Here is a 14,293-nt window from a genome sequence, read left to right as displayed (position 1 = left end):
TGGCTACTTCCAGCATGATAATGCACCATGTCACAAAGCAAAAGTCATCATGAACATGACAATGAGTTCACTGTTCGTCAATGGCCTTCCCAGTCAGCAGATCTGAATCCCATATAACACTTTTGGGATGTGGCAGAATGGGAGATTTGTAGCATGAATGTGCAGCTGACAAATCTGCAGAAATTGAGATTCTGTTCCATGTTGACATGATTGCATCACACAAAGGAATGTTTCCAACATCTTGTAGAATCCATACCTAGAAGAATTGAGGCTGTTTTGAGAGCAAAGGGAGGCCCTACCCTGTATCAGTATAATGTTCCTAATAAAGTGCACAGTGAGTGTATAATCCAAGTCATCTGAAGCCATAGAATAGCTTTCTGTGAAGAACACACTAACATTTAATTAATTAACTCTGAACTGACAGAAAATATGAACATAATTTCATGCAGGTACTATATAATAGTATTAGGGACACATAACGTTGGACCGAGCAATCTTTTGTGCCTTATTTTCAGTACTACTATGGTGAATGAGTTTGCTATAAATTATTCAGTCTCAGTGCATAAAATAGTGCACTGCTACACTGAGGCTTTTGTTCAACAGAGAGAGATGTTAAAGCATACACTGGGCTCAACACTGCAAATGAATGTTTGTGATGTGAAACTTTGTGCTGCATTGTCAGCCTAATTGATCATATGTTTGATTATATTGCAAAAGACACCACGTTCATGCATCAGTGCACGCAAATTGATTTGCACACTTGCTCATAGTATTTGGCTTTATCATGAGGGACTATTATTATGCTGTCTGTTTAGATGACAACCTCCTGTTTAATTTGTCTTTTTGAAGGTGATACAGTGGAAAAGCAGATTTTACGTGTTAGTTTATGAGATCAGAGAAGTGTTCACCTTCCCAGTCACATGTTTAGATGGAACCATATGCCCTTCTACTATATTAGCGATCTGCCTAAAGTGATGTCACCCTTTACCCATCAACCCTATTTTCTTATTCACTAATGCTGATCGCTTGGTCCCCACTGACTGATAGTCATTCTCATAATGTTCATATGGGCTTCAGATGCATGTTGCCTTTCTTATAGGTTTATTTTGTTTCTAAGGTTTCATTTAGGTGTATTTTCTTTTACTGCATTTCATTTTTGTGTATTTACATCTCTCCTTGCATTTGAGAGAGAAATGGAGGGAAGTGTTTCAGAGAAGACAAGGTTTGAAGCAAGAATAGGGCCGGTTGCCATGGATATGGCTAGACTCGTTTTTATGTGCGGAAGGCAGACAGATCAGTCATCAGAGCCAACACACACACACACACAAGTGTGAACCGCTATTTATTTTCTGTCGTCCATGCCCCCTGAATGAAGAAGGGTATGCATAATTCAGACTGTATTGCTAAAATGGCTTTTCTCATCCTGCCCATTTAATTACTCTACTTCTCTTCTTCTTGTCCCTCCTTTCCCCTTCCCCTCCCTCTCCCTCTCTTTGCAGTCCATGCTGTTATATTTTTGCATTCACTGTCTCTCCACCAGTGTCTCTGTTTCAGCTCTGCCTGGGTCTGTCATAGGTTATTGATAGAAAGAATTCAGTGCAGGTGTGTGTATGTACAGTGTGTGCCTGGATGAGATTGTGTATTGTCTCTGAAGTCTGCATCTCAGGGAGTACAGACATGGCCTGTAGCTGCCATTTCAACATGTTCAACTAAGTTCTAAGATGCCTTTTTAAAATTTGAGCTGTTTTTTGCATTTCACCATGTGTCTGTTTAAATCCATGTTTTCCATGTTAACCAATGTCATACAGATCGTTTTATGCATTAATAACATACTAACAAATTTGACATTTAGCCGATGCATTTTTCACCATCAAGGGATTTGCAGGGTGCTACAAAAGTGTAGGAAATGGTCTTTTAAAATGTAGAAACCTGCATTGTTACACTGATGCATTCAAGCAATATCACACGAGCGGAGTGCTGTTTTACTGAGTATCAATCCAGCATCAGTTAAAAATTCTGTGGAAATATTCGCCATGCTGATACTCAGTAATGTAAAGTATTTAATATTGCTTGTATACAGTACAGTCGGCACTTATTTAGTCTATTTTGCTCCGCTAACCATTCAACCATTAACTGGATCAACCGTTGTGTGTTACAATGCACAGACAGACAGCCTGTCTGGAATGCCACAAACATAGACAAGTGGAGTGATGCAAACAGTGAAGCATCCCAGTGCTGTTATATTAAATATTACTCTTGGAACACTGTTGGTCCAATCAGATTAGAGGACCAGAACTGTTGTATAATATGAAATCAAAAGCTGGATTCTGATTGGATAAATGGTTTAAACATATCAGCCAATAACCACAAATAATATACACTGTTAATTTTCTTCATTTTCTAGTAATTGCATAGGTGGGACTTTATCCCTGTTAAATGTGATATTGAAAGTCATGATTAATAAAGGTTTCTCCTTCTATAGGTTATTGTCTGTGAATAGCAGTGTTGAAGATGCACAGTCACTTCTCTCCATTATTCAAGTCAGTGAGGTAAGAACAAAAGCCCTGTGGCAGTATTATGCAAAATATGCGGCCACACATTAGCTTTTAACTAGTCATGCGTTTACAGCATTAGTAATGTTTGCAATGCCCCATAGTTAATGCATTTCCAAAGGGAAAATATATTTTATTCAGGCCTGAAGAACTACTTCATTGTCTTGACCGGATCAAATAACTGACCGCCAAGAGGTCCAAAATCAACAAAGCATTCTCAATAAGTAATGATTCTACAGAAGGACGTGTTGATGTGTACTCTGTGTACTTAAAAGACATGCTTTCTGATTACAGATTGCTGCTCTGGAACCACGTTTCACTGCCAGGGACCTGTTTGACTGCTTCTCACAACAGGAGTACCGGTTAGTTCAGAGTCATGTGAGATTGAGTGAACGGTTATATGCGTTAGCTTATCTGTAAATCAAACTCACAGATGATACTGCACTCGTAAACTGGCTACGTGCGCGATGCAGTTTGTTCTGTTCTTAGCATTTCAACACCTCCCACCATAATTAAAGGGATGGTTCACCTGTCACCTATTCCAAACCCATTTTACTTTCTTTCTTCTGTGGAACACAAATGGATATATACAGAATGTTATGTCTTAGTCACCATTCACTTTCATTGTATGGCAAAAAGTTGGACAGTGAATGGTGACCGAGGCTATCAGTCCCTAACATTCTGCCTAACATCATTTTTTGTGTTCCACGGAAGAAAGAAATTTGTGTGCATTTAGTACTAGAGTAAATTATGACAAAATTCCTTCTTGGGGGAATAACAAGCAGATAGGCCCTATAGCTGAAGCTCAGTGCACTATTCTCTGGTCAGTGCTTGTTTCAGCAGGTATCCATTGTCTCAGAGGAAAATTTACTTTCCACTCTCTGAGCGTTATTGCATCACCAGCTTGCCCAAACCTCAGATGACAGTTGTCTGAATCCTGGATGTCATGCCTGCCATTTCAAACATGCCATTTTTGAATGGCAAAATATAAAGGCACCATGCTTAAAAGTGTTGTTTTATTGTAATTCGATTCAAGCCTCTTTATTTTATGCTGAGTTGAGAACAGTAAATCTTTTTCCTGTACTTTCCCGTTATGGTTTAGGTCTTTATTTTGAATAGATGAAGTGTTCTGACATTGCGCTGCATGCTGTGCACTAATTCTCACTATTGTGACACTTGTGCAGTAACAGGTTATGTTGAAAGTGTGATTTAAAGTGAACAGTTTTAGCACTGAGGAGGGCTTTAATGATACAAAGGGTGTATTTGATAATACATCACCTTTTCCCCCAGAGTCGTTAACATGTATAAACCATTCTGATAATGATATTCCGCAATATATTCCCCATAGTGCACAGAGGTGTTTGTGGAACTTGCCTCACATGGAAAGTCGGACATTTGAATGATCTATCTTGCCTCAAAGATGATCACAATACCAATGTGCTGATTTTGATGTTGCATCAGGCAAATAAGGAGTGTGAAATATTTGCTACATGTTAATGATATTAATTACCCTTAGTTAAATAAAGTCTCTAATATGTTTGCACTTGTAAATAATTGGATTTGCAGTAGGATGTGGTTCTCTGTCTTGTTACTGAGGGAGAGACTGTGACTAAGCATGAGGAAATGGCCACGTCATTCCCTAAGATCTTTGTGTCAGACAGGATGGCACTATTTCTGCACTAATAACCCACAAATTCCAGACTGCACAACAAATTTTTTTTTTTTTTTTTTTGCAATTTAAATTTTCAATTTGAAATTGTCCTAAGAAACAATATTTCTTTACAAAGAAAATAATTTAAATTAACATGAATGAAGTGAAAGATTATTGAACTATTGATCAGACCCAGAGACCTCCCTATATGTAATGATATTTGTGCCACTGGGACTTGAATTTGAATAAGTTTACTTGAAATGTATTATATGGTTTCAAACTTGAATTACATCAAACTTGAAATTCATATGTATTGAATGGCACAACTAGATCCCACATTGCCACTATTTGACCACTGTTCTTACTTCCTCTTACAAACATGACTGTGAGCTGCATTATGGTTGTTCAAAAAGGAATTTGATTACATACAGGCTCAATTACTCTTTCTGAGCATCCAGATGTCTTCAGCAAATTTACCAGAATCTGAATATAAAACCTGAATTGTACTTTTTATAAATTAAAAAAACAAAATCTGAATTACTGTATTAAAAATTTGAATCTGAATTTTAAGATCTGAATTCGTGCCACATACATATGATTTTTAAAGTTTGTTAAAAAGCGAAAAGTTAAAAAATTCAAACTCAATTTCAAGTAAACATATTAAAGGTGAGCTCAGTAATTTTTTCCTCAAAAAAAAAAAAAAAAAAGCTGTACTCCTTAAGAAATGAATTGCAGTTTTGAAGCATGTGATAAATCAATACTACTCACAAGAGATAAAGACTTCAGTCCCATCAGTAACCTAATAAAAAGCTGTTTTATTCTACATGGAGAGGGTCCCCTCATGGCGGGTGCCATGTTAGGATCACATGGCCAGCCGAATACTACTCAGTTAAGTATTTAACTGAAAAATATTTCATTTGAATAATGCTGTATCCAGGCCACTAGGTATCAGTGCAAGTCTAAGACGACATGAACAAAAACTTACTGAGTGCACCTTTAAATTAAAATAAAGTCCTAAAATTAAAATTGAAGTCCTAATGGCACAAATATGATTCCATATATTTCCTATGAATTCCCAGAATGCACCATAAAAGTTAGTTGCTGGGTTTCTATCAACAGTTTTTATACAAATGTTAAATTGGCTTATGAAAACCTGAATGGAAATTCTTGATATGCGCATAAACTCTCAAAATTCACATAAAAGTTTGTGTTATGCAGAAGTGGATTTTCTAAAGATTTGCATAAGCCAAAATTCGTATTAAGGTGATGGAAACGGTTTATTTGCAAAACGAGCACGTGTTTTGGCCATTTGTGCACGTGTTTCCGCTCCTTTTCACAATAAAGCAATTTTTCGAACACAGCCCTTGACATTTGGAAGTGTTTAACCCACAGCTGGTCATTAAAGTGGGTCCTCACAAACCGCCAGAACAGTTCTGAGCACGCTTTCTCAGGTTTACGGAAGCTGACGGCGTATAGGCATAACAGCCATTTCAGCCCTCATTATATGAGATATTACCCTCATTGAGTGTCTCCTGGCAGCATTTAATAAAACGATGTACAATTGCTTCAGTGCCCCAAATTAAACTCTCCCCGAAGCAAGGACGTCATTTGGCTGCTCTATCATGACAATGCAGGCTCCATCAAGATAATGTGCATGAGGTAGTCGATGAAAACGTGTAATGATTCACATTTTCTTTAGTCATATATTTAGAAATTGACTTTAAAAATGTGAAACATTTAAATGGAAACTCAGCCATAGAGCATTGGTTGCTAACTATATTCACTTAACAGAAATTTCGTCATGTCTTCTAAAGTCTCTCAAGTCAGAGGATGAGCGCAAGTGTAGGTGTATAAAGACAAAAGCCTTTTTTTCTTGGTATTTTGTTATTGTAACAAGAAGATTAAAAGACATTCCCCTTTTTATTTTATTTATTTACATATGTTCTGTTAATAGAGTACTAATATTTATATTGTAAATAACTATATAAAACTATATATATATAAAAAAAAGAAAAACTATATAAAAATAGTTTTTGCTGAAGTGAAGAAAAAAATACAGGACAAAGTGCATATTTCAGAATGGCACTTGGTACTTTTTAACAGCTGCAATGTCTATGCATGTTGCCGTTTATACATGTTGTTGATAAATATCAGCTATGTATTAATGTGAGATCTCATAAACGTGTCACAGGTAATGAAGTCATCAGTGTCATTTAGTGGATCGTAGCCCTTGCTAGTGCCCAAATTTTTATTTGTGATATACTGATTCATGTCATAGGGAACAAGAGAGTGGAATAAGGCACAACTTCAGACAGCAGGCAGGGAGTTGGTTTACTTTGAGATTCATTTTCACCCAGCTTTTTTTCAATCTGTTTGTTGTGCTGTGAGCAGGGCTTGTGTTCCACTTAATACCTGTCTAGACCTCCCATTGATTGTCAAATGTTTTGTTTTTGCTTGGAAAAATATTTTAGCAAAAAAAAAAAAAAAAAAATACAATGACACCTAAAAACCAAATCTCACTTCCGGTTTGTTAATGCTTTTCTAATTTGTAATGATTAATTAGGCAGTTATTTCTGTGAGATCGCCACTTGCAAAGTGTCTTTGTTTGTGTTTGTCAAGGCTCAGTCAGATATTGTCTTCAGGGCCAGAGAAGAGGTTCATTGATTAACGTTATCAACCATGTGTAGCTAGCTACACACTAACACACGAAAATTTCAAGAGCAGTTGACAGTTGATTGTTAGCGGCTCACTTACCTCTGCCGGGTCATTAAGCCACGACACATAGCATTCATCACCTTACACACACAGAACTCTGTGACTTCATTTCACGTACTAATCCACATTTCAAAGACTGCTTTATTGGGTTTGTTCAGTAATGTCAGGTACCGTATATTAGCACACAAAAACAAAATGACCTAGTCACGCACCCATACTAGAGTGCCAGGTTGGATAACATGTACAAATACATATTACATATGTTTCTATGTATGTATTGTACATATTATCTCTCGTTATCAGTTGCCTGATTGTAACCTGTTACATAATGCACTGGTCTCAATAAGCAATCAGGCTTTGCCTCGCTGAACCTTTCATAACTTTTGACTGGCATTGGTCATGTGACATTTGACATGATGTAAGCTGTGCATCATTTGGGCATGTCATGTCATGTCATATTGATTTCCTTAAAATGAACCCTGGGAGTAGTCTGTAATGGAAAGGAACAGTAAAGGGCAAATTCACTAAACAGTTACACCGCTGTGCGTGGTATTTTTTCACACAAACCGTATTCACTAACCACCCGCAATCCAGTTTAAGCCGGGTGCACACTGTAACATTTTTCATTGTTAGTTAAGGCTACTCTGTACCTCCTCAAAATTCTGTGTAAAAAGCCCGACTAATTATGCCTGCTCTGACCCACCCCAGCCACTAGTATAAAAGGCAATTCTGCTTTGGTTCTGTGTAAATGAAATGCAGCATCAGAGCAGCCTTAAACGTTGTTTAAAAGTATAATTGCATATTTTCATTCATTTCATATTGCTATATTCATAATTTTATATGTAAAACATGAATCTCATAACATTATTTAATTGTAATTGCTGTGTAAATGCAATTATGCTACTTCTTAGCACCTTTAAACAGTCTGTGTAAATACTAAATGCCACTTCAGATGCAGCTTCTGTGCCACCTTTGCAGTGTAAAGATGGCTTTAGTGAATTCCCCCTATATGTTTTGTGATACCTGAATTCATTGATTTCGTTCATGAGTGTATTTGTAAAACTTGCATGAGCATCTTGTCTTTAGCTGTCAAATCTCACAGCAGGGATTCATATCTAAGCAACCAGACACTGCACTGATGCTGTCAACTCACAACGGCTGAGACGCTGCCAGAGCTTTTGTCTGAAGATATGATCATGCTTGTTTTTAAGCAAGTACCGTCTCTGTGGTGTTATGTTTTGTTTTGTTGATTTGTTACAGATTGGCTTCATCAAGTGTTCATTGTGCTGTTTGACAGCTTTCTTGCTCTTAATGGGGAGCTACTGAGTGTTGTATGGTTGCCATAGCAGCACTGTTGTCAAGTGGATAATTGCAAGGCAGAAGGAATAGTGTGCTTCATGCATTCACCACGGATTGCCACTGAGCAATCAACACTCTTAGTGCATATTACATTTTACGTTCGTTATTTTAATGGAATAGCTCAACCAAAAATGGAAATTCTGTAGTAAGTAGTAAGGCTCCCAGCCCTGGTCCTGGAGTACCCCTAACACTGCACATTTTGGGTTTGGCATACCCAATTCTGCTCATGGAGCCTCTACTAATGAGCAGATGAGTTGAATTAGGTGTGTTAGATAAGGGAGACATGCAGTGTTGGGGATAATCCAGGACCAGTGTTGGGAACCACTGGATATTACTTGCTTACTATATTGCAAGTCTTATAAATTCAAACAATAGCTTTGTGTGACGAACAGGCAGAAATTTAAGTCGTTATTCACTAAAACCTTTCCCTCCACCACAGCTCTGAAATGAAATATTTCTGTGCTTTTTGGTCAATTCCAGCATTACGGATGTGATATTTGCAGTGATAACGTAAAATTAAACTTCACATGTAAAGTACTCAATGAGCGTGTTTATATGCACGTTCTTACACCGATTATGCTTAATAAGCCGACAACGCATGCGGTCATGTAAATGCAATAAATCGCATTCCTTTATCGCTGTAAAGGCCATAAACGGCTTCTGAATAACTCTGTTGACACGGGTAGATTTTTGCCCATTACGCCGATTTCACACACCATGTAAACACCTTACCCGTTGTACCCATTTAGATCAGGAAATGAACTTGCGTTACGGACGTGACAAAAATGGAAACAAGTTTTTGGGAGACCACACACTTTGTAAAAACTGTAAATTGAAATGCACAGTAACAGAAATAATAAAAGCCACAGAACTTATTTAAATAATTATTGTTTCAGTTATATAAGCGTAAAAGGTTAGTTCACTGTAACAGAGTAAAGGCTGGGCAAGGAGGAGGCGGGAACTGGCTGAACAGTCAACATACATTTTTTTATGATAAAGCAACATAAAACATAAACGAACAGACACACATGCAATGCGGCCACGTGCGTCTCTCTCTCTCTCGAACTGGCCTCTCCAGCAGCCCCTTATCTCGCTTTCCCGCTGATTCAGCGCCGGCCGTGCTCCATCATGGCCCGGCCACGCTCTCCTCCTCTTCACACTCCTCCCCCGCCCGATTCAGGCTGGGGCACCACCGGTCTGATGGGGGTGGGGAGACGCTGCCCTTCCGGCCATTCTGTCAGCTGGTGGTCCACTCCGCCTCCTGCGCACCTGGGGGGGAGAGACGAGGGGAGGTGGGGGGAGAGGGAAATGGTGAGCGGAGACACACAGAGAGAGAGGAGAGAGAGAGAAGAACTTGCTTGCCGGCTCCCGGACGCGCTGCCGCCCGGTCCTCTAGTGCTCCTCTGCCCTCTGGCGAACGGAACCGCTCCTCCCCTTCTTGGCAGACAGCCGTGGTTCCTCCAGCTCCCCTGGCGGATGGCAGCGGCGAGGACTCTGCGACAGTGCATCCCTCCTCCCTGGATATTTCTCAGACATTTCCCTGTCTTTCTGGAAAATAATTATTGTTATAAAAAAGTGAAAGTAAGAGTCCTTTGACAATTTAAAAGGGGGTTTGTTCCTTTGCTTAAAACAAAATTTTTCCATGGTGTGGTTGACATTTCCATGGAATTGCCCTATTGTGTTTTCTGTGTTTTTTGGACTTTTTGTGTTCCTTGGAAAAAATGGCATTATAAAGAATGACATGATGATGAGAACATAATTCGAATTTTTTTCTTTTTGGGTTAACTATTTCTTTTAAGATTTATTTTATTAATTGTAATATTTAAAAAATTTGGTTTGGAACAAGCAAGGTTACAGCCACATATTAGAGTGGAGTGTGGTGAGGGCACAGACAGATCTATATTTCCATAGTTTTTTTGTAACCTAGCATGTGTATTGCTTTTTAGATGAGGTTTGAAACTTGGTTGTCAAAACATGAGATCAAAATGTATTGAAGATCAACATCTAAGCCATTTTAGGAAGATTTCAGCTTCCTTGTTACTCAGTCAAAATGATGCATGATCTCCTGTAGACAGTATTTTTTTGTATCTGAATGTTTCTTGCTCAGTGTGTGTTAGTGAGTGTATCTAGTTACAATTTGCACTCTGACAGATTTGCATATATTAAAAGCCAGCAAAACAACCAAAGGCAACGATCCATGTCCAGACATGCTCTTGTTTTCCACCGTACCCTCCATTACATAAACGGGATTTGTTGAAGAAGAGGGCGTGCACTAGGGGAAAAAACAAGTGCATGAATTCCTTCCAGTTTTTTTCATTTGTTATGTAATGTTCATCAGGGAACACAAGACGTGTAGAAAATGAAGCAACAAGCAGCAACAGGTTTAGAGAAAGGGAGTTAGGGAGTGTGAGATAAAGTGTGAAAAAGATAGAGGCACAGAAACACAATAATGGCCTTCATTCCAATCAGTTGTGAACAACAGTACCAGGGAGAGAAAGAGGTTGGCCTGTATGACTCTGAGTCAGAGGGTTTGGCAATTGTTTAAATGCATGTCACCTTCCTTTCCAAAGAATCACACTGGAATCAAACATGGGAAACAATTTTGTGTCAGTCAATCACTTCCTGTTGACATATAGAGTCCACTGCATGCTATCTCAGAGTGAGATTGCATTGTATTAATTCTCCATGTAGGAACCCTTATAATTGGTGGTATTTAAGACAAAGCAGAGCATTATTATTTAAGCCAGGGGTCTTCAACATGGGCACCATCATTTATTGTTTGATCATGTTATTGTAAAAATGAAAATATGCTTTAAAAAAATACAATATTAAGTTAACTTAAAACAAATCAAAAGTTCAGTAAATTGTTTCATTGTCCCTCCCACATTAAAATGTATTAAAGGGATAGTTCACCCAAAGATGAAAATTCTGTTATCATTTACTCACCCTCATGTTTTTCCAAATCTGCATGACTTTCTTTCCTCTGTGGAACACAAAAGAAAGCAGAATGTTAGCCTCAGTCACCACTTTCATTGCATCTTCATACAAAGAACGGTGATGGTGACATACGCTGACTGTTGTGTTCCAATGTAAATGTGTATTCTGCACATTAATAATGATTATTTTGATGGCTTTGCAATGTAAGCATCACAATAAAGTATGTAAATACATTGTATGGTACTATACGCATGTAATTATAGTCTGGGATAAAAATGCAACACTCCGTTTTATACAATATCTAACAGTCTGTCTCTCTGTCCACCCAAAAAAGGCTGCAGACCTCTGTTTTAACCTCAACTTATTTGAATAATAAATATCTACAGGATAAACAAGAAATACCTTTTAAACAATTTTAAATACCTGATGAAGGTCACGTGACCAAAACGTGTCAATAAATTTTTTTTGCTTTTTACAAGCAACAGTGATGTCTAGGGTTTTATCTTGTCAATTCTCTTCCATTTTTCCCACGCAGCTGCTGATTATCTACCAGGTGTGCGGAGGTTCTTCTTTATTAAGTAATAAATATCCTTTTATATTAGTTCTTAGCAGAATCTTTTAAGTCACCTTCCCTTGTCCTCTTTCACTTCCTGCATACAAAACTTCCACTTCCTGTTTGTAAGCCCAGGCTCTGGGGTGGAAGTTATATTGTGTGAAGTGAAACAGCAGGAACAATCAAGGACACCTCACAAATGTTTACTCAGATCAAATCTTCAGCACTTGTTTTGCTAATTGATGATGACCTTCATCCATTCTATTTCTATTTCTGTTTGCACCAGATGGAACAAAACAATGAAGAATGTCATTTAATATAGGCATTTTATGCATTGTGTTATTTATCCTCCTGAGACCCGAGCGTGACTGCTGTGTGTATTTTCCATTTCCCTTTTTGATTTGTCACTAGTAACACCTGATAAACATGCAAAAAAAAAAAAAAAAAAAAAAAAAACATTTCCTAGAGCAAAAAGTTTTCATAAAAATGTATGGCAACATATGTGTACAGCGGGACTAAGTTGTGAAATTTTAAATAATACCAAGCTATAGAAAGTCAGATTTTTTTTTTAAATCAAATTGTTTATTATGTTTGCAGGAGAGCTGGTTATTCATGTTTTTGAGACGTTACAGACTTTACATCAGAAATTAGCATAATTAATTCTGATATAATGGCCAGCGTCATCCAATCACTGCCAACCATTGTTGTTTTGTCACATGACTCCCTACGTCAAAAGTTTAACCCTTTACTGACAGCACAGAGTCTCCTGAACAGATCAGTTGGTTTAAATGAATTTAAATTCTGCGTTGCGTATAGCGAAGCCAAAGTACAATGTCCACGCATCTATGCTATAAATTCCATGTATAAAATGTCTCTACTACTTGACAGATATCACGGAAATGGGTGAAATATTATATTTTGTATATTGTGCATTTTCTCGCGTGTAAGTTTAATATAGAAACTTGTTTTTACACATTAACACTTTTTAAGCTGTCAGGTCAGATAATATCCCCTTTTTCTTCCACATTATTTTTTTGTTTATAAGTCTTTGAATGAAAATGTCTGATAAGGGAATTCAGTTATTCATCAATATGGGTTTAGAAACATTGTACAAAAGTGTTATCTTACTCTCTCTCTCTCTCTGTGTGTGTGTGTGTGTGTGTGTGTGTCTGTTCACAGGGAGAAGCTGTGTGTGGGTTGTTCGCAGCTGTCTGAACTGACAGCAAATCTGGATCGCTGTGCTGCTGCTCTTAGTTCTTGGCCCTGAAGATGTTTGGACATGACCTGGTTTTGACAGCAATGCCCCTGGTGGGAAAACACACACTCTTTTAGCAATGAATAAAGAAAGTTGTGTAATTTTGGTGCTTTAAACTTTCTGAGGGTAGGAAGAATTGCTAACTCTCCTGTCTTGGCCCTGCCACTCTGCTCAAAATCCTTCTGACATCCATGGGCTGTTGTGGTAACAGGTTATGTATTTGGTTAGAAACGGAGATATTACTTCACAATACTGTCTCATCAGTCCTCCAAGGCTTTCCATAATTATATTAGTGAGTGCGACAGTGGTCATGTCGAAAGCCTACTTTTCTGGGCATCAGTCTAGCCCAGGAAAGTCTACCTGGAAAGCAGTCATCAGTTCATTTTACTTAGACATTGGGTTGGCTGCTTTCCTTTCGTTTTATTTTCAACATAACTCTTAGTTCTGCCACTGAAGATGCAATGCACCAACACCAACCTCAGGGCAAAATTTATGACTGCTGTTTTGATTTTCTCTGATTTCAACCTGAATGACTTCCAGTTTGTCTGAACAAGAACTGATTCTATGGGGAAAAAACAATGGTGATCACACCTGTACAGAGATCTGAAAATACCTCCGTAAATGTTAAATATTAAGATCTATTCAGTCTAATCCATACAGTTCTCAGGTTTTGAGATAGTTTGAGTTGTAAATATATTTTATTTGTATTAAAGTATTTCAAAAAGAATATATTTTTCCTTTACATCTATTTTCATTTTGATTAAAATGTTTTATCAATAATGACGTGTTGTGGCATTTTTTGTCACATTAAACTGGAGGATGTTAATCTAGGTTTCTGGTTTGTAAAGCAGCACTGTGACGTCACTGCTTGAGAGGCCTTGCAGGATTAGGGGAATAGTGATGATAGCCATCTTGAGATTACACTAATGCTCAATGACGTGAGCAAGATACGTTCATAGGTTACTGAGCAGGACTCAGCAGGATGTGATTATTTAAAAACATGATTATTGAAGTAGATTATTTTGAAGTTCATGTTCTTTAATTTTTAATAATTTAAGGCACTCAAAATAAAAATAAAAATTCATGTGTAATATTCTAAATTCTTTGTAATATTTAATCTGATTATTATAACAATTGATAAGACTGCAGAGTTGTTAACAAGACATTTTTAACAGTTTTTTTTTTAATATCAAATCACAGGCACACATTGGAAGGTCATTTAGTGACTTCTTGCTTAAATCCAGTAGGTAGTCAGTGCCGGAAAGGACCTG

The 14,293-nt window shown here is 37.7% G+C and overlaps 1 protein-coding gene across 4 annotated transcripts in view; it reads left to right on the top strand.

Annotated features, from left to right (window-relative positions):
* LOC127456764 (transcriptional protein SWT1-like) overlaps positions 1–14,293 on the top strand; it is a 40,570-nt gene that overhangs the window by 22,970 nt on the left and 3,307 nt on the right. For 2 of the 4 annotated variants that reach the window (XM_051725342.1, XM_051725344.1), the window contains exons 16-18: positions 2,483–2,549; positions 2,847–2,914; positions 12,947–14,028. In XM_051725342.1, the coding sequence (XP_051581302.1) occupies positions 2,483–2,549; positions 2,847–2,914; positions 12,947–13,034 (223 nt within the window). In that variant the 3' untranslated portion in view covers positions 13,035–14,028. Of the gene's footprint in view, positions 1–2,482; positions 2,550–2,846; positions 2,915–12,946; positions 14,029–14,293 lie in introns of those variants that run through there. The other 2 variants (XM_051725343.1, XM_051725341.1) reach the window with 2 other exon arrangements.

Source organism: Myxocyprinus asiaticus, chromosome 19 (genome assembly GCF_019703515.2).
Source record: "Myxocyprinus asiaticus isolate MX2 ecotype Aquarium Trade chromosome 19, UBuf_Myxa_2, whole genome shotgun sequence".
In the NCBI taxonomy this organism is placed as follows: Eukaryota; Metazoa; Chordata; class Actinopteri; order Cypriniformes; family Catostomidae; genus Myxocyprinus; species Myxocyprinus asiaticus.
Note: the sequence above shows the minus strand (reverse complement) of the source record. Positions and strands in the feature narration are given on the sequence as shown.